Genomic DNA, 21,656 nt, shown 5'->3' on the forward strand with positions numbered 1-21,656 from the left:
CAGACATGTGTGCAGACAGAACACTGTATACATCATAAATAAATAAACATAAAAAAAGAAGGCTGGGCTAGCCCCAGGCACTAACACGGGCTGGCTCTCGCTTCTTCCTGCACCAGGCCAGACCGATGTGCGCAGCCTCTGCAGCCTCCATGGTGTCTTTGACCTGAGCCGCTGCGCCTGTTCCTGCGAGCCTGGCTGGGGTGGACCCACCTGCTCGGACCCCACGGACACCAAGCCGTCCACCTCGTCCCCACCCTCAGCCTCCAGGACCTGTCCCGATGACTGCAACGACCAGGGTCGCTGCGTCCGAGGACGCTGCGTGTGCTTCCCCGGCTACAGCGGGCCCAGTTGCGGCTGGCCCTCTTGCCCCGGAGATTGTCAGGGGCGCGGGCGCTGCGTGCAGGGTGTGTGCGTGTGTCGCGCTGGCTTCTCGGGCCCCGACTGCAGCCAGCGCTCCTGCCCTCGCAACTGCAATCAGAGAGGACGCTGCGAGGAAGGGCGCTGCGTGTGCGACCCCGGCTACTCCGGTGAGGACTGTGGGGTGCGGAGCTGCCCCCGGGGCTGCAGCCAGAAGGGCCGATGCGAGAATGGACGCTGCGTGTGCAACCCCGGCTACTCGGGCGAGGACTGTGGGGTGCGGAGCTGTCCCCGGGGCTGCAGCCAGAGAGGCCGCTGTGAGGACGGCCGCTGCGTGTGCGACCCTGGCTACAGCGGTGAGGACTGCGACGTGCGGAGCTGCCCGCGGGACTGTGGCGAGGGAGGGCGCTGCGTGGACGGCCGCTGCGTGTGCTGGCCCGGGTACTCGGGCGAAGACTGCAGCACGAGGACCTGCCCGCGTGACTGCCGTGGCCGTGGCCGCTGCGAGGACGGGGAATGCATCTGTGACGCCGGCTACAGCGGCGACGACTGCGGCGTGCGCAGCTGCCCGGGGGACTGCAGCCAGAGAGGCCACTGCGAGGACGGCCGCTGCGTGTGCTGGCCCGGGTACACAGGGGCGGACTGCAGCGCGCGCGCCTGCCCACGGGACTGCAGGGGCCGTGGGCGCTGCGAGGACGGCGTGTGCGTGTGCCAGGCGGGCTACAGCGGCGAGGACTGCGGCGTGCGCAACTGTCCCGGGGACTGTCGCGGCCGGGGAAGCTGCGAGAACGGCCGCTGCGTGTGCTGGCCCGGGTACACAGGCCGGGACTGCGGCACGCGCGCCTGCCCTGGCGACTGCCGCGGGCGCGGGCGCTGCGTGGACGGCCGCTGCGTGTGCAACGTGGGCTTCACCGGCGAGGACTGCGGGAGCCGTCGGTGCCCCGGGGACTGCCGCGGGCACGGCCACTGCGATGACGGCGTGTGCGTGTGTGCCGCGGGCTACTCAGGGGAGGACTGCAGCACCCGCAGCTGTCCCAGCGGCTGCAGGGGCCGCGGCCGGTGCCTGGACGGGCTCTGTGAGTGCGATGATGGCTACACGGGCGAGGACTGCGGCGTGAGGCGGTGCCCGCGCGACTGCAGCCAGCACGGCGTGTGCCACGATGGCTCGTGCGTGTGCCACGCGGGCTACGCGGGCGAAGACTGCAGTCTCCGCACCTGCCCGACTGACTGCAACCGGCGCGGCCGCTGTGAGGACGGGCGCTGTGTGTGCGACCCAGGCTACACCGGCCTCGCCTGTGCCACTCGCACGTGCCCAGCTGATTGCCGTGGCCGCGGGCGCTGCGTGCAGGGAGTGTGCCTATGCTACGCCGGCTACAGCGGTGAGGACTGCGGGCAGGAGGAGCCTCCTGCCAGCGCCTGCCCTGGGGGCTGCGGGCCCCGGGAACTGTGCCGTGCAGGCCAATGTGTGTGTGTCGAGGGCTTCCGAGGCCCAGACTGTGCCATCCAGACATGCCCAGGTGACTGTCGCGGCAGGGGGGAGTGTCTCCAGGGCAGATGCATCTGCCAAGACGGCTATGCTGGGGACGACTGCGGGGAAGGTGAGCCAGGCGCGCCCTCTCCCGTACACTGGGGCAGGAATGGGGATCCAAGCGGAAGAAGCCTAAGGAAGAATGGAGGGATTGTTCCTTGTGGAGTGGGGGCAGGGATCAGTCAGAAGGGCCCCGTCCACCCCGATAGTGGAACCATAAGCAGGCACCAGTGGGAAGTCTCTGGGCAGAGGGTTGTCTTTAAGGTGTTTGTATGTTCAGGGCGTGGGGGAAGTTGAGGGATGCCCCGGGGCCCTTCTTGAGCCTTTTCCGGTGTTCCCCAACCTGAGTTTGGGCAGTGGGAACACAGATGTGGCCCTCTGTACGGCCCTGAGCGGCCGGGTTCATCAGCTTTCCCTCCTCCATCTGGGCAGAGGTACCAGCCATCCAGAACGTGAGGATGCATCTGCTGGAGGAGACGACTGTTCGGACAGAGTGGACCCGGGCCCCTGGTCCTGTGGATGCCTACGAAATCCAGTTCATCCCCACGGTGAGGGCAGGCAAGGGGGAGGCTGGCTGGGCAGTATAAAGGGGAGGGGGCTGGCTCACACCACACAGGAAGTCACACTTGTGAGACTCCAGATGGCTGGTGTCCCAGTCTGCTATAAAATGCCTGGCAGGGAGGCCTCAACATTGGTCCAGGGCAGCTAGGTTACTGATGGTAACGGTGAGGTCACTACTACTGGCTGTTGCTGCTGAGTCCAAGTGGCCCATTCCTCACACTCACACCTTTGCGTTGGCTGGGGACATTGCTATCCGGGGTACGTGGTGGGCTCCTTGTGTCCTGCACTCAGAGTGCTCAGCCGTCACCTCATTCTCAGGCAAGCCCTCGGCCTCTACCCCCCCCCAAGGCTGTGTCTTCAGATGCTCCCTGCCTTTTTGTACATATGCTAACCCCAAATGGGGAGACCCACTGCCAGCCTGGGCCCGCTGCTGTTTTCTCCGAGCTGCTGCACATTAACCTGCAGCCACACAGACTGCCAGTGGGTTTGATTATGTTTGTTTGAGTTTTTTTTCTATTGCCAACCTCACTGAGGCCCAGAGCAAAGCCTTTGGAAAGCATAGATTAAGACTCCAGGCGGTAGGGGCGTACGCCTCTAATCCCAGCACCTGGGAGGCAGAGGTAGGTGGATCTCTGTGAGTTCGAGACCAGCCTGGTCTACAGGGCGAAATGCCAAGAGACAGGCAAGGCTACAGGAAGGAAGGAGAAGGGAGGGAGGAAGGAAGGAGGGAGGGAAGGAAGGAAGGAAGGAAGGGAGGGAGGAAGGAAGGAAGGAAGGAAGGAGAAGGAAACTATGATAACGAGCAAGAGGGAAGAGGGACTGAAGGGAGAAGAGGAGGGAAGGGAGGAGGAAGGCAGTGCTCACCGCCTCCCCTTCCAGTCTATATATAGGCTTTGTCTTCGGCTCTGTTCAGTGTTATCTTTATTCGTTTAGGCCAAGCTGTCCGGGCCGTCACAACAATCCTGAGTCCACGAGCTTGTTTTCCCAGCGGCTCCTGCCGTCAGTACTTCTCCATTCTTTCTCTGCCTCTAACTTGCTCTTAAAACGTTTGGGAGCACAGTGAGGACAAAGCCTTCGGCTCCTCCTTAGGGACCGCTCTCTACACAGATTCCACTGGGGCGGGGGAGGCACACGCATACTTCACTTCTCGGTCATCTGCCCCCCATCATCCCGCCAATGACGGGCAAGGCCACACTCGTGTCCCCCAGCCCAGGGAAAACTACACAAGCCTCAGAAGGCCCTGGGATAGAGAGGCAAGTGCCGAGATGCTGGCTGCCACCCTCACCAGGGCAGGGTCCACAGGGAGGTCTCCCCCAGCTGTACCCCAAGCTCTTGTGCACTGTGTCATAACCAAGACAGCCCCCCCCTTCCTCCTCTCTGAAATTTCTTACATGATTTAATCAGGAGACAAGAATCTGGCAACTAGGGAAGGGAGAGACGATAGTTGGCTGCCCGGCGGTAAAACAAACGCGCCAACGTCTTAGGAAGCGTCTCTCCCGCTCTGTTGTATGTGTGCCTCATTTACACAGCTCTGACCTGCAGGGTGGGACTTTCAGAAGGAATTTTCCTATGAACCTTCAGGGGGAGGAGAAATAAAATAAATAAAATAGACAGTTGAGATAAGAGAGGCCTTCAGGCAGTGCTGTGTCCTGATCCAAACATACAGCCGCCTCTCAGGGTGTTGTCAAGGGGTGCGGCCTTTTTGCTCTGAGCAGGATGGTTTAAGCTGTTCTGCAATAGGCCTGGCTCTCAGCCCCTCACCTCTGCTCTGGGCATGGGACCCTTCCAGGCCCTGTGTGAGGCTGACATCCAGCCTGCCCACTGTCCCAGCAGTGTCCCTCAAGGCCACCCTACATAACCTCACGACCTGAACACACACCCAAAGGAGGGCTTTCATTTTCTTTCTTTTTCTCATGGCAATTTATCACACATAGAGACTGGGGAGGGAGGGGTCTGCATTTGGTTCCTAGGTTACACCCAGCCCCGGGACAGGGGTGGTATCAGACACACGGTCACGCCCAGCCCTCAGACCCGCTTTTTGTGGTGACTTCTTGGGCCTGAGCCTTTTGCCTTGGCCATGCTGTTTCCATCAGCTGACACGGAGTCCATTGTCACCCCTCATCTCCCTGGTGGCAGCCTGTCTCTCCCTTGTTCCTGGTGGCTCCTCCCCCCACCTCCCCTAAAACACTTGTCTCTTAGAACTTGACTGCTGTCAGGCGGTGGTGGCACACACCTTTAATCCCGGCACTCTGGAGGCAGAGGCAGGTGGATCTCTGTGAGTTCGAGGCCAGCCTGGTCTACAAGAGCTAGTTCCAGGACAGCCTCCAAAGCCACAGAAAAACCCTGTCTCGAAAAACAAAACAAAACCAAAAGAAAACACAAAACAAACAAACAATCAATCACCAAGGGAGCCCAGCCTTACCAGGGAGCAGTGCCAGCCCCAGCCGCCAATATCTGGCCAGAGATCCCACCTCAGACTCCAAGAGATGGGGTTGGGCAGCATGGGTGAGGCTGGCATGGGGACTTCCAGGGAGGAACCAAGAGTCCGTGTTGATCCAAAGAAAGAAAGAATTCAGGATGGGTTTGTTTTGATGAAAGATGGAGACGTCAGGGCTTACAATAGAGGGAGAGGCAGGAAGGGGTGCACCGTGGGCAGGCGGGTCCTGGGAGGCATGAGGGTGTCACATGTGCTGGGTGAAAGCCACCCCACGGCCCCTCCAAGCTGGAACTGAAGGAGGAGGGCAGAATTCTCCGTACCCAGGGGGAACCTTTCTTTCCACCCACAAAATAGTGACCCAGCTTCAGTTTATCCTCACCCAAGAAAATCTCCACGTGGCTTCTCATCTGGTTTTTTACTTTGGTATTTACTATGTTTTTTTGGTTTAGGACAGTATCTTTCAAATTTTCCAATCCCATTTGGCTGAATGGAGGTGTCCCTGCCATGGCCAACATAGCTGAGCAGTACAGGGTGTCCCCAGAGCCTGTCCTTGCGAGGCAGCCCCACACGGTGTAGGGCTGTTCCAACACTCCTGTGTCCAGCCCTCCCACCGTCCCAGTAGTCCCTCTAGGAGCCTGAGGGGCCACCCTACAAAACCTCGTAACCTGAAACACACCCCCAAAAGGAGGTCCCCCCCCATGGCTGCCTGAGGGGCCACCCTACATAACCTCGTAACCTGAAACACACCCCCAAAAGGAGGTCCCCCCCCTTGGCTATTTATCACACATAGAGACTGGGGAGGGAAAGGTCTACATTTTGGTTACTAGGTTACACCCAGTAACCCAGGACAGGGATGGTATCTTTTATTTTTTCGGGTTTCCAACACACAGCAGGATGGCAGGTGTGAGCAGCGTCCGGGAAATGTGCTATTAGAATGCTGAGCAGGCCGGCCTTTCTTTAAAGGGCGTGTAAGGCTGCCGAAGAGACAAGAAAAACGTCTAGAGGGACACCCAGTCAGCGTTACCACCAGGGCCCGCTAAACAGATTCGGGGAAGAGAAGGGGGCGGGCACCGGACATCCCTGCTCTGCCCTGTCTATTCTGAAAGAACCTGTGTAGGTAGAACGGGGTCACCCAGGGAACTAGAGGGAACCCTGGGTCAGGCAGACTTCTGGCAGATGAGCAGGAATTGCACATGAGGGGGGGGCCAGGGACACACCGCCTGCTCTCAAGCCTCTCGGCTTTCTTTTATCTTTAAGGATTTATCGCTGGGTGGGGTGGCGCACGCCTTTAATCCCCTCACTTGGGAGGCAGAGGCGGGCTGATCTCTGAGTTCCAGGCCAGCCTGGTCTACAGAGTGAGTTGCGGGCTGATCTCTGAGTTCCAGGCCAGCCTGGTCTACAGAGTGAGTTTTCAACAAAACAAAACAAAACAAAACAAAAAAAGATTTATTTTGTTTGCGTGCACATATGTGTATGCACACAAGTGTGTAGGTACTCAAGAAGACCACAAGAGGGCATCATATCCCCTGGGTCTGGAGTTGCGGGCAGTTGTGAGCCTCCTCATAGGGGTGCTGGGAACTCAACTCTGGTCTCCTGCAAAAGCAGAGCGTTTTTAGCCGTAGCTCTCTCCCCAGGCCCAGCTTTCTTCCTTTCTTTCTTGTTTATTTTTCCAGACAGGGTTTCTCTGTGTGGCCCTGGCTGCACTGGAACTCGCTCTGTAGACCAGAGCTGGCCTCAGACTCACAGAGATCCGCCTGCCTCTGCCTCCTGAGTGCTGGGGCTACAGGCGGGCGCCACCATGTCTTGCTCAGCCTGAGCTTTTTTTAAAAAAATTTATTTATTATGAATACAACATCTTGCCTCCATGTATGTCTGCAGGCCAGAAGAGGGCACCAGGTCTCATTACAGATGGTTCTGAGCCACCATGTGGTTGCTGGGAATTGAACTCATGACCTCTGGAAGAGCAGACAGTGCTCTTAACCTCTGAGCCATCTCTCCAGCCCCAGCCTGAGCTTTCTTAAGAAAGCGATTTTATGTATAATCATGTGTCTGTGTTTGGGTATGTGCACGTGAATGGAAGGGCCTGAGGAGGTTGGGGGTTGTCTCCCTTGGAGCTAGAGTTACAGATGGCTGTGAGCTGCCCCATGGGGACGCTGGCACCTGGATTTAGGTCCCTCTACGGGAACAGTAAGCCACCTCGCCAGTCTTCCAGCTCTCCCGGTGTGCACCCTGTCGGGACACGGTCTTCCTGAGCCGGGTTTCCTCATCTGCCAAGTAGGACTGCTGGACCCCCCTTTTCACAGACTGTTAGTTCACTGACAGACACAAACCACAGAGAAGAGTCGCGGGGGCCCCGGCTCTGACACATCTGGTACTCTCTTGCAGACTGAGGGGGCGAGCCCACCATTCACAGCTCGGGTGCCCAGCTCTGCCTCAGCCTATGACCAGAGAGGACTGGCCCCTGGTCAGGACTACCAGGTCACTGTCCGTGCTCTACGAGGGACCAGCTGGGGTCCTCCAGCCTCCAAGACCATCACTACCAGTGAGAGCCGGGGCTTTGGCGGGCAGCTGGGAATCTGGGGGCTGCACCAGAGCAGAGCAGAGTGAATTCACCACTGAGCCGTCTTCTGTCTGACCCCGCCAGTGATCGACGGCCCTCAGGACCTCCGAGTGGTGGCTGTGACCCCGACCACACTGGACCTCAGCTGGCTGCGCCCCCAGGCTGAGGTGGACCGATTCGTGGTGTCCTACGTCAGTGCCGGCAACCAAAGGGTGCGGCTGGAAGTGCCCCCCGAGGCGGACAGGACTCAGCTAACCGACCTGATGCCGGGCGTGGAGTACGTGGTGACTGTCACTGCAGAACGAGGCCGTGCAGTCAGCTACCCGGCTTCCGTCAGGGCGAACACAGGTACGGCGTTCCCGGTGCTAAGGTAGAGCCTGGTTTCCGGGTCTGGGAGCCCTCTCCTCGGGTGCCCAGGCCTGGAGGGTCACAAAGGGCAGTGGGAATCCTAGCACACCCGCCACAGCCCTGTTCTGTTCTGAAGACACCAGGGGGGAGAGGCCCTCAGGTGCCTGGAGTCCCATAGGAAGCTTGAAGGTTAGACTGTGGGAGGAACTGCCCCCTGGGAGGGAAGAGTACAGAAGATGCTGGGAACCGCCCAGGGGAGGGTAGATTTTCTCCTCTAACTTAGCTACACAGGCAGTGGGCAGTGTGATCTTGTGGAGACCAGAGCTAAGCGCGCCACAGGTCACCATCCTGCTGACTTTGGGACTGGGGGTTGCCTGGGGTCATTTTCCACCAGCCCTGAAGGTTTCTTTAACAGATACCCAGCCGGATATCTCTTTTTCCTGGGACAAGGCGACGCCCTCTTCGGAGTAGCTCTCATTTTCATCCCCCCACCCCCCCCCTTTCCCGTTCTCTCCCTCAGATACACGCCCCGCCCACCGCCGGCTTCTTTTCCTTCTAGGGCACCAACAGTGGCAGGCTTGGAGGGCGAAGGAATGGGTGGGGCTGGGGGGGGACACTAATCTCTCTTTCTAGGTGGGGCTGGGGCGCAGGGAAGAGGCCTCCCTCGTCCCTAGTGGGGGAGCGGGGATCCACGGTGGCTGGCGAGGAGGAGCGCGCGGTGGGGGAGGCTGGCACTGACCCGATGTCCCCTCCCCCTTTCTCACTCGGCAGCACCAGGCCACTACGGTTACCCGGAGGTGCACCCCCCAGCCCCGCCCCCCCAACCCCCGTCCCCGGCCTCCACGGCCCTCCCGGCCCTTGTGGCCCACAGAGGAGTGGCACCCCCGGCCGAGCCTGCCCCAGCCTCCCCGAAGGCCTTGGGGTAACCTGACGGCTGAACTGGGCCGCTTCCGCGGCACAGTGCAGGACCTGGAGCGTCACCTGCGCGCCCATGGCTACCCGCTGCGCGCCAACCAGACTTACACGTCGGTGGCGCGCCACATCCATGAGTTCCTGAAGCGCCACCAGACAGCGGGTGCCCCGGCACCCAAGCCACGTCAGCCCCACCCCACCGCTAGTCCCACCCAGAGCGCCAGGAAGCGGGCATCGAACCAGGGAGACGCGGACCCAGCATCCGACGGTGCACACCTGGTGACCACAGCGCGTCACCCGAAGCCCGAGGTGCTAGGCAGTGCAGCGGATGGCGCCTTGATCGTGTCCCTCGACGGGCTCCGGGGCCAGTTCGAGCGCGTGGTGTTGCGCTGGCGGCCCCTGCCACCCGCCAAGGGCCCCAGCGGGGAGCTGACTGTGGACGGCTCTGAGCGCACTGTCCGCTTGCCCAACCTCAGGCCTGGCACTACTTACCACGTGGAGGTCCATGGGGTGCGGGCAGGGCAGACATCCAAGTCCTACGCCTTCATCACCACCACAGGTAGCGTGGGCTGGGGCCCTGGACTGCCCATCCCCCGCGCGGCATCGCCTGCCCTCCAGAATCGCAGCCACTTAACTCCTCCCACTGTCTCACCGCTTAGGCCTCCGCCCCTCGCCACTCCCTTCCACCTCCTAGCCTACCTGGCCCGGGCTGCAGGACACGGCCACAGAAAGCTGCCCTCCAGCGTCCCAAAAGCCACCCCATCCCGGGGTCCTGGCATTCTCCTGGGGATAACTAAAGCCAAATAGACGTGGTTTGTGGGGTTCCCTGGCTCATACCTGGGCTCCCAAGCTCTTTGGCAATCAATGCCACTGTTGCCAGGGAAGTCCAGCATCTTGGCCTAGCGACACGATGTTGTCTGCAAAGTTCATGCCTTACACTTGAGTTTTCTTTTTTTTCCCCTTATTGAAAACAAAACAAAACTCTACAACCACAAAACCACCATCTCATAATCTTTTTTGGAAAGTTTGTAGTTTTGTGAGTAGAGCTGCATCATGGTGACCGCAGCTTAAGACACCCCCGCGGCAGGCTGGGGAAGACCGTGGCCTTTCCTGTCAGTTTCGGTGGGTGGGATGGAAGCCAGCGATTCCCACTTTGACTCACTGCGGCCAGGGTGCCTGAAGCCTGCGGTCTGTGGTTGTTTCCTACAGTTTGGCTTTGACCTCGAAGGGCCACGGCAGATCTGCTCGAGGGTGGCCTTGAAAGCCGCTGGGCAGCATGTGCGGAAGGTGGGGCTGTGTGTGCGTGGGGAGTGAAACCACGACTTCCCTTCCCGAACTGCTTTCCCAGACATGGCTCCCGTCCAGCTGGTCTCTCCCACAGGACTGATGCCTGGCCCAGGGACGGGGTGCTTTGTGGCTGCAGGGTGGGGGTGGACCTCTTCTTCCTCCATAGGGCGCAGATGCCGCTGGAACTGGACGTCCACCCTCATGCCCTCTCTGTCCCCTTACCGCCCCCACCCCCTTTCTCCCTAACACCACGCCCCTTCCTTTCTTCCAGGCTTTTCTCACTGCAGCACTAATGGAAGGACACCACCTGTGGGGGAGGCTCGTGGGCAGGGAGGGATGGCAGGGTTTGTGTCCCAAGCCAGGGACTTCTCCCGATGAGCTGGGGGGGGGGGGGGGGTCGGCCAAGTATGGGGGAGAAGTATGGATTGCCTCCTGAGTCCCAGATGGGGCTGGGGAGCAGCTCGGGAGAGGGGAGGGCACCCCTGGGGACTACAGGTGCCATTCCTTGCTCTCACACCCGACTCTCCTGTTTTTTTCTTACCTGCTCTGCCCCCCCCTCCTCAGGGTCCTTACCCTCTGGCCTCTTGGAGGCTACCGATGAGCCTCCTCCCTCGGGCCCCTCTACGACCCAAGGGGCCCAGGCCCCTATCCTGATCCTGGAGCACCACCCGCTGGGAGAGTTGAAGGTGCTGGGCAGAGACAAGGCAGGGCGCCTCCGTGTGGCCTGGACTGCCCAGCCCGACACTTTCACCCACTTCCAGCTGCGCATGCAGGTGGCAGAGGGGCCTTGGGCCCACGAAGAACGGCTACCGGGAGACGTGCACCAGGCTCTGGTGCCCCCGCCCCCTCCCGGAGCCCCCTACAAGCTGTTCCTCCAAGGGATCACCCCTGGGGGCAAGCCCTCTGTTCCCATCACCTACCAAGGCATTATGGGTACATTCTGGACCGTGTGCTCAGAGCGGCCGTCCTGAGGCTGGGGGAGGGGGCTGGGGCCCCTGTGTCTCAGACTCTAAAAGGTGGGATGGGGTTTCAGGGAACGGTTCCGAAGGAGATTTGAGAGTCGGCAGGGAAGGAAGTTAGGAGGGGGCACCACAATGACGGTATGCCAGCCACTGGAGGGCAGTCGGGTGGGGAGCAGCCAGACGCGAGGGCAGCAGTAGACACTGCTGTGTGTGCGCCTCCTGCCTGGTTGTCCTCTGCCCTGCCCTGGGCCGTACAGTTCAAGGCGGATGCAGCTCCCGTCCCAGCGCTGGGGTCTCAGCTGTGCCGTCTCCGGGGGGCAGCACCTGCAGTTGCACTGGGGGGAGTAAAGTCTTCTGGTGTGCATGTGTGTGTGTGTGCGTGTGTGCGTGCGCGCGCGTGTGTGCGTGCGCGCGCGTGCACGCGTGTGTGAGTGTGTGAGTGAGTGTGTGCGTGTGCGTACGTGCGTGTGTGAGTGTGTGAATGTGCGCGTGTGTGAGTGTGTGTGAGTGTGTGAGTGTGTGTGAGTGTGTGAGTGTGTGTGCGTGTGTGTGCGTGTGCGCGCGCGCGTGTGTGTGTGTGTGTGTGTGTGTGTGTGTGTGTGTTGGGGGCTCTGTTGCCATCACAGCTTCAGGGATGGGTGGGACAGGACAAGGCCTGGGATGCCTGACCCTTACGCCCCGCCCCCGGTTCCCCCTGTGAGACTACAGTGGTTGGGCTCTTGGTCCAGTTCTAGAACAATCTGACAACTGGGAGAGAGGGTAGCAAGGGAGAGAGCAGCCCAGGGGTTTGGGGAGCCTGAAGACTGCTCTGAAGCATGGGGGGGTGGCTAGAAACTCTCAAGTCATGCCACGGGGGACATGAAACTCTTTAAAGTTTTAGGGTACAGGACCGGGGACATAAAGAGGGACAGACACCTAGGGGAAAATGTCTCCTTCCCTGGAGGGGCGGGGATGGAGACATCAGGGATGGGTTGAGGGCCGCAGAGCAGAGGGTAGGAGACAGGGTGAAGGGGAACGGTTGGTCCAGCATGCTTTTTGTCTTTGTCCCCAAACGCCAGACAGGGCTGAGGAGCAGCCTGGGAAGCCATCGGTCCCGCCACGCCTGGGTGAGCTGTCAGTGTCCAGCCTGACCTCTGACTCCCTGCTGCTGCACTGGACTGTCCTGGAGGGGGAGTTTGACTCCTTCGTCATCCAGTATAAGGACAAAGACGGGCCCCAGGTGATACCCGTGGAGGGACCGCAGCGCTCAGCCCCTGTTACGTCCTTGGAACCGGGGCGCAAGTACAGATTTATCCTGTACGGGCTCATCGGCAAGAAGAGGCATGGCCCCTTGGTGGCCGAAGCCAAGATCTGTGAGTGACAGCAGCCACCCCAGCCCGGTAACTTTGTGCCATGCCGAAACAGGTTGCCCCAGAGATTTGGGCAGTCCGGGGATATTGTGAACAGCTCCCAGCGGCCAATCCCTGGGGTTGGTCTCCCAGGGAACCCACAGCCCCCTTCTGGCTGGAGAGCGTGACATGTGGGGTGCTTATTTCTAGAGTTCTGTGTGCTGTGTGGGAACCCTGTACTCTCTGGATGCTAGAGTAAAATGGCGAGCTACCTTGCAAACAGCACAGTGTGAGTCAACAGCTGGTGTGGCTTACGGTGGCCTGGAATGGTGACAGGGCAGAGCCCGGAGGCCCAGGCCAGCCTCGGGTCCCTGGATCAGCCACTTCTGTCCCCCCCCCCAGGCAGCAGCTGGTGGGCAGCAATATAGGGTGGGGTACTGCAGAGAAATACTTCCTGTGAGTTTCTGGAGCCAGTGAGCTCAGCGTGTTCTCCAACCACCACCCGGTCCTTGCACCTGCCTCTGAGGCACAAACACGTGCCTGACTCGGAGACTGGAGGGACCCGTCAGGGTCACACTGAGTCCTGGTAGCTGTGGGGGGCAGGGAGCCCACAAGGCCAGCAGAGGTGGAGAAACACCAGGGCAATGTCCCAGATGCCGGGAGGAAGGCACAGCCAGCCAGAGTCCACCAGAGTGACTTAGGGCTCTCCAGTGTCCTCGGGACACAGCAACCGCCAGGTCACCGGAAGCTGCCCGGTGGAGGGCGGAGCCGGACTGGAGGTGATGTGGGGGCACAGACGTTTCTGGAATCCTCTGTGAACAGAGCGCCAATAGCGGAGATGGAGGGAGATGCACTCAGAAAGTGGGTACAGCCAGGGACAGGCGTGGCAGGCAGGCTTGGCAGACAGGCGTGGCAGGCGGGTGGGTGCTCCCTACACTGCTGCACCCCGGGGGAGTCTCGAAGGAGAAACTAGCCGGGAGTTAAGTTGGACGCATGGAGGCTGCCTCAGGGAGGTTTCCCAGGCTGTGCACGGATATACGAAGGGGCTGGCCGGGTTCCCCTCCCCGTTCGGAGCCTCTCCCCCTTGGCTGGGAATAATCAGTGCAACACCACAGGGCATGAGGCAGCTCAGAAGGTGCCACTCCTTCCCGTGACGGGGTCCAGCCCCTCCACGGAGCTCACAGCAAGGCAGAGGGCTGGCTGATTTCCGTCCTCCGGGTCCGTCTGTCGCGGGTGTCTCCCGAGTGGCAGCTGCACCGGGCTTCCTTTCTCCTGTGACTCCCCGGCCCTTTCTCTCCTCCTAGTGCTTCAGAGCGACCCCAGCCCAGGATCCCCACCCCGCCTGGGAGAGCTGTGGGTAACCGACCCTACCCCGGACTCACTGCACCTCTCTTGGACGGTCCCTGAGGGCCAGTTTGACTCCTTCATGGTCCAGTACAGAGACAGGGAAGGACGGCCCCTCGTGGTACCAGTGGAGGGGCCTGAGCGTTCAGTGGTGGTCTCCCCGCTGGACCCCAACCACAAGTACAGATTCACTCTGTACGGGATTGCCAATAAGAAGCGGTACGGGCCCCTCACCGCTGACGGCACTACCGGTGAGTGGCGGCCACCTAAGCTCCCTTCCACACGCTCACCCTCAGCCAGGGACCAGCTGAGCCTCCCAGCAAAATGGCTGACCCCAACACCCTGGCCCTGCTCCCAGGCTGAGGGGCAGCCAGCTTCCCCGGCACAGCTAGGCCCCTTCCATCCGGCTCAGCGTGCTCCCCAAAGCCCAGGAGGTGTGTCATACTCTGGCTGTGTCCAGCTTTCCAGGGTTCCAACACTCGTGCTAAAACGGAGTGGCGACCCCCCCCCCACCCCAGGGTCCAGACCTGAACCCCCCCCCCCCGATCCCAGGCTGCTGCTGCTTCTGCACCTGGCTCTTTCTTCTCGCCTACAGCCCCAGCAAAGAAAGAGGGATTGTCGGAACAGCCCCTCCTGGGGGAGCTGACGGTGACTGGCACCACCCCAGACTCCCTGCGTCTGTCGTGGACCGTGGCCCAGGGTCCCTTTGACTCCTTCGCCATCCAGTACAAGGACGCACAGGGGCAGCCCCAGACGGTGCCCGTTGCGGGGGATGAGAACGAGGCCACTGTCCCTGGCCTGGAGTCCAACAGGAAGTATAAGATGAACCTCTACGGGCTTCGTGGCAGGCAGCGCGTGGGGCCCGCGTCTGTAGTGGCCAAAACGGGTGAGTCAGAGCCCCCCCCCAGTCTCCCTTCACTGCTGGCCCCAGGCAGGGCCTCCTGCCCCAGGTCGGCTCGCCCTTCAGTCTTCTTTTGCTAGGGAGCAGGGACTTTGCAGGCGTCTGTCTGTCCCTCATTATTGGCTTCATAAATCAGGGTCCATAGGACCTCCTAGGCCGGTCACTTAATCTTGCCATTCCCAGCTTCCTTTCTGCCAAGCCAGGGGTGGGGGGGGGGCTGATGGTGACGCCCCCGGGAGCTCTGTTAGTATACACAGCAGGTTTAAGCCAGGCGTGGTGGTTAAGACCTGCCTGTAATCACAGCACCTGGAAGGCTGAAGCCAGAGGATTTTGTTGAGTCCCAGGACGGGCTGGGCTGCGTGCGCAGTAAGACCTCTCCTAAAACTGAATCAACGAATAAGAGGAGCAGTTGACTCGGGCTCAGAGCTCCTGTGTGCAAACCCCTGCTGAAACCGAGCCACCTCTGCCGCCCGGGGCCCTCTCATTCCCTGACCACGCCACTATCACACCACTGCCACTGTTTGGCTCCAGAGTGTCCCCTCCCTGTCCCCTCCTTCTTCATGTGTCCCCAGGGTCTCAGTCCCTCAGGGAACCCTGCAAACACCTACTGCAGGGATGGCAGGCAGGGTGCTGGGGAGGTCCTGGGGGCCGAGCATCCCAAGCCATCCCGGAAGGAGCAGGGCTCTTCCCAGGCTCGCCTAACCGATTCCACCTTGCTTGCATTCTGGGCCGTGGGCCTGCCTCGGCCATGCTCTCCTTAGAGGGTCTGGTTGGTGTGGGGAAGGAACAGGCTGCCTCAGGAAGGACGCCTCGGGAACTGGGCATTGGATGCCAGAGCCGAAGGAGCCCTCAGCCTTCGCGGAGGGTCGCACATGCTGGTGTGCTTTGGCAGCTCCATTGGTGGGCAGGTCACTGCTAACACCGTGGGCCTACTCTCGTTCCTCAGCTCCAGAGCACATGGTGGACCAGCACCCGAGCCCCCCAGAGCCCAGCACCGAGGCCCCACAGTCCCTCGAGAAGCCACACCTAGGAGAGCTGACTGTGACAGGCGCCACCCCTGACTCCCTGAGCCTCTCCTGGACAGTCCCCGAGGGACGGTTTGACCAGTTCGTGATCCAGTACAAGAACGGGGATGGGCAGCCCAAGGTGGTGCGGGTGCCAGGACACGAGGACCAGGTCACCATCCCCGGCCTGGAGCCAGACCACAAGTACAAGATGAACCTGTACGGCATCCACAGCGGCCAGCGTGTGGGCCCCGTGTCTGCTGTCGGGGTGACGGGTGAGTGGACTGTGGGAGCCCAAGGAGCTCTTTGGAGTCTAGTGACTGGGGAATGGTGGCCAAGGACGGATCAGAATCCCAGGTCTGTTTTTGCTAAAGCTATGGCTTACTATTGCATGCCCATACCTATCTGCCCTGGCAGGGAGTGGGGACATCAATCAATGCGGCACCTGTGCCACAAGCAACTCCAAGGTATCAGGAAAAGAAAGACCAGACGTCCACTTGCATGTACTAAGAGAATGCATGTGCTGGCTTTATTGTGTGTGTGTGTGTGTGTGTGTGTGTGTGTGTGTGTGTGTCTTCATTGCAAGTGCTAAGAGGTCTCTCTCTTGTAGGAGGGAGGAGCTTTTTATACAGGTTTACAGCACAGTGGAAAAACCCCAGGTAGAAGAGAGCATGTTTTCCTCCTGCTGGATGTTGATGTCAAGGGTCAAGGCTGGGGCAGGAAGCCAGGAATAGAAAACAGGAAGCACTTGGACTGGAAAACAGGTTGCACTTGTAGGCTGACCAGCAACTCACAGAGACGCCATGGGGCTGGAGCCCAACATCTCCCTCCTTCTTTATATATAAATTAGCACCTATCTTAGGTGACTAGGACGTTAATGCCAATCTTAGTATCAATAACCAACCCTGTATAAATGTATGCAAGCATTTATGAACAATATTTGGGAATGTGGGCATCGTTCTTTATAAACTAGTTCCTGCTGTTAAGGGGCGCTGAAATACCATGGGGATCATGACAAAAAAAAAAACAAAAAACAAAAAACAAAAAACCCCAGAAACCTGTTGAAGTTCTTGTTTTTGTGATCTGTAAGTCTGCATCATCTCAGCTGTTTTAGATGTTGGATCACCTGGGCCACTGCTTCAGGTGGTCTTGCTTCATCAAACCATGCTAGTCTGGAAGGAACCCACAGCTTTTTATGTTCTGTGGAAACAAAAGCAGAAATTCTTTTCCCAAGTAACCTGTCCTTATATTTAAATTTAGAAGTCAAAGCATTTTCAAAATATATAAGTTGGATTAATTTAGCAAGATTAATATAATCAATTGTCTTTTAGCAGTTTTTGTTTCTTTCTTAGCAATTAAACAATTTAAAGACAACACAACTGTACACAGTATCCAGACACTCTGTGTATTTCTCATTTTATATACTTTTATCCTTTCCTTTTTTTTTACTTAATATCAGTACCTCATTTATTAACTGTTACCAATTTTTAATTTACCCACTTTTAATCCATCCTCCAACTGAAGGTGATCTCTCAGGTTCCCCTTTCTTTCCTGACCTTTGTCAGGCGAAGGCCTGAAGATTTAATCCAATCCACCCTCCAACCTAGGGTGATCTCTCAAGTAAAGCCTGGAGATTTGACCATTCAATTTTACTGTTAGAAGTTGAGGTACCTGTTTAATTCTTCTCTTTCTCGAGTCTCTCCTCCCCTGAGTCTTCTTTCTGGCCGATCTTTCCCAGTCTTTTCAAGTCTCTCTGGATCTCGGTGGAACCTCCAATTGTGGCGCCAGTGCCACAAGCTAGGTCCGAGGTATCAGGAAAAGAGAAACCAAATGTCCAGCTGTTTGTACTAAGAGAATGCATGTGTTGCCTTTATTGCCAGGAGAATGTGTGTGTGTCTTCATTGCAAGTGCTAAGAGGTCTCTCCCTTTTAAGAGGGAGGAGCTTTATATACAGGTTTTTAGCACAGTGGAAAAACCCCAGGTAGAAGAGAGCATGCTTTCCTCCTGCTAGATGTTGATGTCAGAGGGTCAAGGCCTGGGCAGTAAGCCAGGACTAGAAAACAGGAAGCACTTGGACTGGAAAACAGGTTGCACTTGTGGGCTGACCAGCAACTCACAGAGACCCCATGGGGCTGGGGCCCAACAGTTTTGCACACACCACTCCTAGGACCCTTTTTTCTAGCAGACCCTGCTGTTTCTGTCTCAGAATCACAACCAGGAGGAGAGACCCCGGCCATCGAGCCCCCGCTTGAGCCACGCCTGGAGGAGCTGACCGTGACCGGTGTAACCCCCAATTCTGTGAGCCTCTCCTGGACGGTCCCTGAGGGGCAGTTCGATTCCTTCATGGTCCAGTACAAGGACAGGGATGGGCAGCCCCAGGAGGTGCCCGTGGCCTCAGACCAGCGCAAGGTCACCATCCTCGACTTGGATCCTGCAAGAAAATACAAGATGAACTTCTATGGTCTGCATGGCAGAAGGCGTGTGGGCCCCCTCTCTGTGTTGGCAGTGACAGGTGAGTGAGGGAGCCAGGCAGGACCCATCCCTGGTGACCCACAGCCCTTCCCGAAGACCTTGTCCGGGCCTTGCGTGGGGCGGCCACGCCTCACCGGTCAGTCACTGCGTCAGTGACTACAGGCCTCTCTCCAGACTCAGACATCTCATCCAGGCCCCAAACCTTTGGCTTCTCCCTAAGGCTGGAACCTCCCCACCCTCCAGTGGCTTCCTCGTCTGCACTCTGACCCTGACCACGCCTCCCTTTTGGCCTCCAGGCCTCTATCCCTCTCCCGTCCCGTCCCCCTCGCCCCTCCCTTTGACTGTGCACAGCTGTTCCATTTTTTTCCTTCTCGACTCTTTGCAACCCTACTGTGACTTGAACACAGCCACAGCCCGGCTCCGCCCGGTCCCTGCCCTTCCTCACCGAGGTTAAGCACATAACGTCTCAGACCTTCTCAGAGAGGTCCTGGCTGCCCGTCCAAGTCACATTCCCTTCTGGTCCTCTCCAACTTTACCCCTGGGGGGAAGACACACCTTCCTGAGCTCCTGACTTCTGCCTCCTTTCTTTGCTCCCGGACATAAGCTCACTGTGACTCACAGACCACGGCATCTGGTGGAGCTCCCGTCCTCCCTCTCAGAACCCGGCATTAAAATCAAGAAGACAGAATTCACGAAGGGCACTAATTACGCTGATATAATCAGCGTCGCATGGCTTCAGATGCTTCACACGCAGCTGGAGACAGAATATGCGCACAAAAACACAACTTCTCACACTTGTGCATGTGCACAAAATCACAACTTCTCACACTTGTGCATGTGCACAAAATCACAACTTCTCACACTTGTGCATGTGCACAAAATCACAACTTCTCACACTTGTGCATGTGCACAAAATCACAACTTCTTACACTTGTGCATGTGCACAAAATCACAACTTCTCACACTTGTGCATGTGCACAAAATCACAACTTCTCACACTTGTGCATGTGCACAAAAACACAACTTCTCACACTTGTGCATGTGCACAAAAACACAACTTCTCACACTTGTGCATGCGCACAAAAACACAACTTCTCACACTTGTGCATGTGCACAAAATCACAACTTCTCACACTTGTGTGCGTGCGTGTGCGTAGATGCTCACACGTCACAGCATGACTGAAGGTCAAAGATCAGCTCCACAGGAGTCAGTTTTTCCCATCTGCCACGTGGGTCTCAGGGACTGAAGTTAGGCCACCGGGCTCAGTGGCGGATGCCTTTTGCCCACTGAGCTGTTTCACCAGACCAGACTGTGGAGATAGCTCGGTTGGCTGTTGCGCAACATGAGCATCCGAGTTCAGATCCCCAGACCCCTTGGAAGATGCTGGGCCTGGTGGAGAACGCTTGCACTGGGGAGGCAGAGACAGGGGGAGTCTTCGGAGCTCACAGGCCAGCCAGCCTCGTCTAATCAGTGAGCTCCAGAGTCCGCTGAGGGACTGTACGCCTCAGGAAAAAATGAGGCAGACGTCTACTGAGCAACAACACAAAAGGTCTCTCCACGTGTGTACACACATGCGTGCTCACCTGCTTGCACATGAACATGCATGCACACACATGTATGTCCACCTGCATGCTCGTGAAGATGCACACCACATGCATACTCACATCCACACACACGTACACGTATGTTCACCCACACGCACGAACACATGCATGCGCCTATGTCTGTACTGAAAGGCTACAGCCCTTTACTCGCCACAAACCATACAGTTACCAACTGTTTGCGTAGCACTGACATTGCCTTAGGCATAGTAATTTATTCAGAGATGATTAAGGTTTCAGGGTAGCCGGGCGTTTAATCCCAGCACTCGGGAGGCAGAGGCAGGCGAATCTCTGTGAGTTCCAGGCCAGCCTGGTCTACAGAGCGAGTTCCAGGACAGCCTCCAAAGCCACAGAGAAACCCTGTCTCGAAAAACCAAAAAAAAAAAAAAAGGTTTCAGGGTGTGCGGAGGCTGCCGTCCCATATGAGGGGCTGAGCACCCTCAGGCGTGGGGTCCACGGGACTATCTTGTGGATACCGACAGACCAATGTGCCACCATTGAAACATCTTCCTGTCTGACTTATGGTTTGGCAATACCTGGGTCTCTTTGTCAGCTCACTTAAGGGGCGACAAACGAGCAATGCTTTGATGTCACTCCGAGGCCATGTGAAAGCGTGCCTTAGTATTGGCGAGAGCCACAAGGGCCGCCGAACACCATGCTGGTCGTGGAAGACCAGACTGTCACAGGCCTCTGAAGACAAAGAGGAAACTCTTCCCCACTGTTAGTCCCCAGGACAGGCAGAGCCAGGCCTCCCTCCAGGAGATCATCCACGCTCTGCTTTCCGTCCTAGACCCCCTCCTGCCAGCCACTGAGGCCTCCAAGCTGGAGCCACACCTGGGGGGAGCTGACCGTGACGGACGTGACCCCCGACTCCGTGGGCCTCTCCTGGACTGTCCCTGAGGGCGAGTTCGACTCCTTCCTGGTCCAGTACAAGGACAGAGATGGCCAGCCCCAAGTGGTGCCTGTGTCAGCAAACCAGCGAGAGGTCACCATCCCAGGCCTGGAGCCCTCCCGCAAGTACAAGTTCCTGCTCTTCGGGGTCCGAGATGGGCGACGACGCGGTCAGGTCTCTGTGGAAACAAAGACAGGTGAGGACGCCCCCCCCCACCCCCCCCGAGGCACCAGCCTTCCCTGGAGGGTCTGACCTTCCTGCTGGCCGACTTTCCCGTTTACCCATCCCAGTCCAAGTCAGACAGGGACCCTGCAGGGCAGGCTCTCAAATCTCCTTCCTTCCCTTCATTTGTTCCACGTGCTGGACCTTCACGAGAAGATGGGCTGTGGGGGGCCCGGGGCCTCTTGGAGAGGAGTGAATGTGGCCAGGAGCCCCTCCTGCACCCTGAGCCGGGTGGCACTGTCACAGTGAGAGCTCGGCTGGCCTCTCTGGCTCTTACCTGGCTCCCATCCCTCTGTTTTCCCACATCCACGTGCACTGGAGACTCACCTTCCTCTTCTGACTCCTCGGAGCCTGGGAAAATGGAAACCAGACAAAACCTACTTTTTTTCTTGGGGTTTGGTCCAGGCCGTCTTCTGCCCCTTGGGGCTCCCTGCTGCCAGAAGTCTCTCTCAATAACAATTCCGTCAGTGGCTTTGCTGTCCAGGAGGGTGGCGAGCCAGCGCCTTCCCAAGTTGGATGGCTCCTTTGGCAGTCATGGGATCCCTTTTCTGTTTTGAGTTCTCCTCTGTGTGTGTGTGTGTGTGTGTGTGTGTGTGTGTGTGTGTCACTCCCGACACAAGTCCTCACGACAAGTCACAGCGCGTGCCCCTTGCCTCCTTTCCCTGTGGAATGGGTGTTGTGAGTCAGATGAGAAAGGAAATGGGGGCCTGGGCCGCACTGAACCCCCACAGCAGCCCACCTCCCCCCACTTGTCTGTGTCCCTTCAAGAGCCTCTAACCCCTTGGGGGGCAAATCAGGCAACTCAGCTGGGTTTCTGGGTAAGCTGTGCCCTGTGGGGAGAGGCGGGGGCTCTGTAAGGGAAAGAACGAGCCTGGTCAGAGAGAAGAGTAAAATGGTCAGGGAAGTTAGGGTGTCTGTCCCAGGGTGACTTAGGACAGA

General features: G+C 58.4%; 1 protein-coding gene across 1 annotated transcript in view; it reads left to right on the forward strand.

Moving 5' to 3' along the window:
- Nucleotides 1-21,656, forward strand: part of Tnxb (tenascin XB) — a 59,394-nt gene that overhangs the window by 11,490 nt on the left and 26,248 nt on the right. The window contains 11 exon segments of the mRNA XM_040732027.1: nt 117-1,955; nt 2,318-2,433; nt 7,269-7,425; nt 7,528-7,791; nt 12,011-12,304; nt 13,585-13,875; nt 14,220-14,510; nt 15,472-15,804; nt 17,736-18,041; nt 20,394-20,440; nt 20,442-20,691. Coding sequence (XP_040587961.1) covers nt 117-1,955; nt 2,318-2,433; nt 7,269-7,425; nt 7,528-7,791; nt 12,011-12,304; nt 13,585-13,875; nt 14,220-14,510; nt 15,472-15,804; nt 17,736-18,041; nt 20,394-20,440; nt 20,442-20,691 — 4,188 coding nt within the window.

This window comes from Mesocricetus auratus, unplaced genomic scaffold (genome assembly GCF_017639785.1).
Source record: "Mesocricetus auratus isolate SY011 unplaced genomic scaffold, BCM_Maur_2.0 Super-Scaffold_100027, whole genome shotgun sequence".
NCBI lineage: Eukaryota > Metazoa > Chordata > Mammalia > Rodentia > Cricetidae > Mesocricetus > Mesocricetus auratus.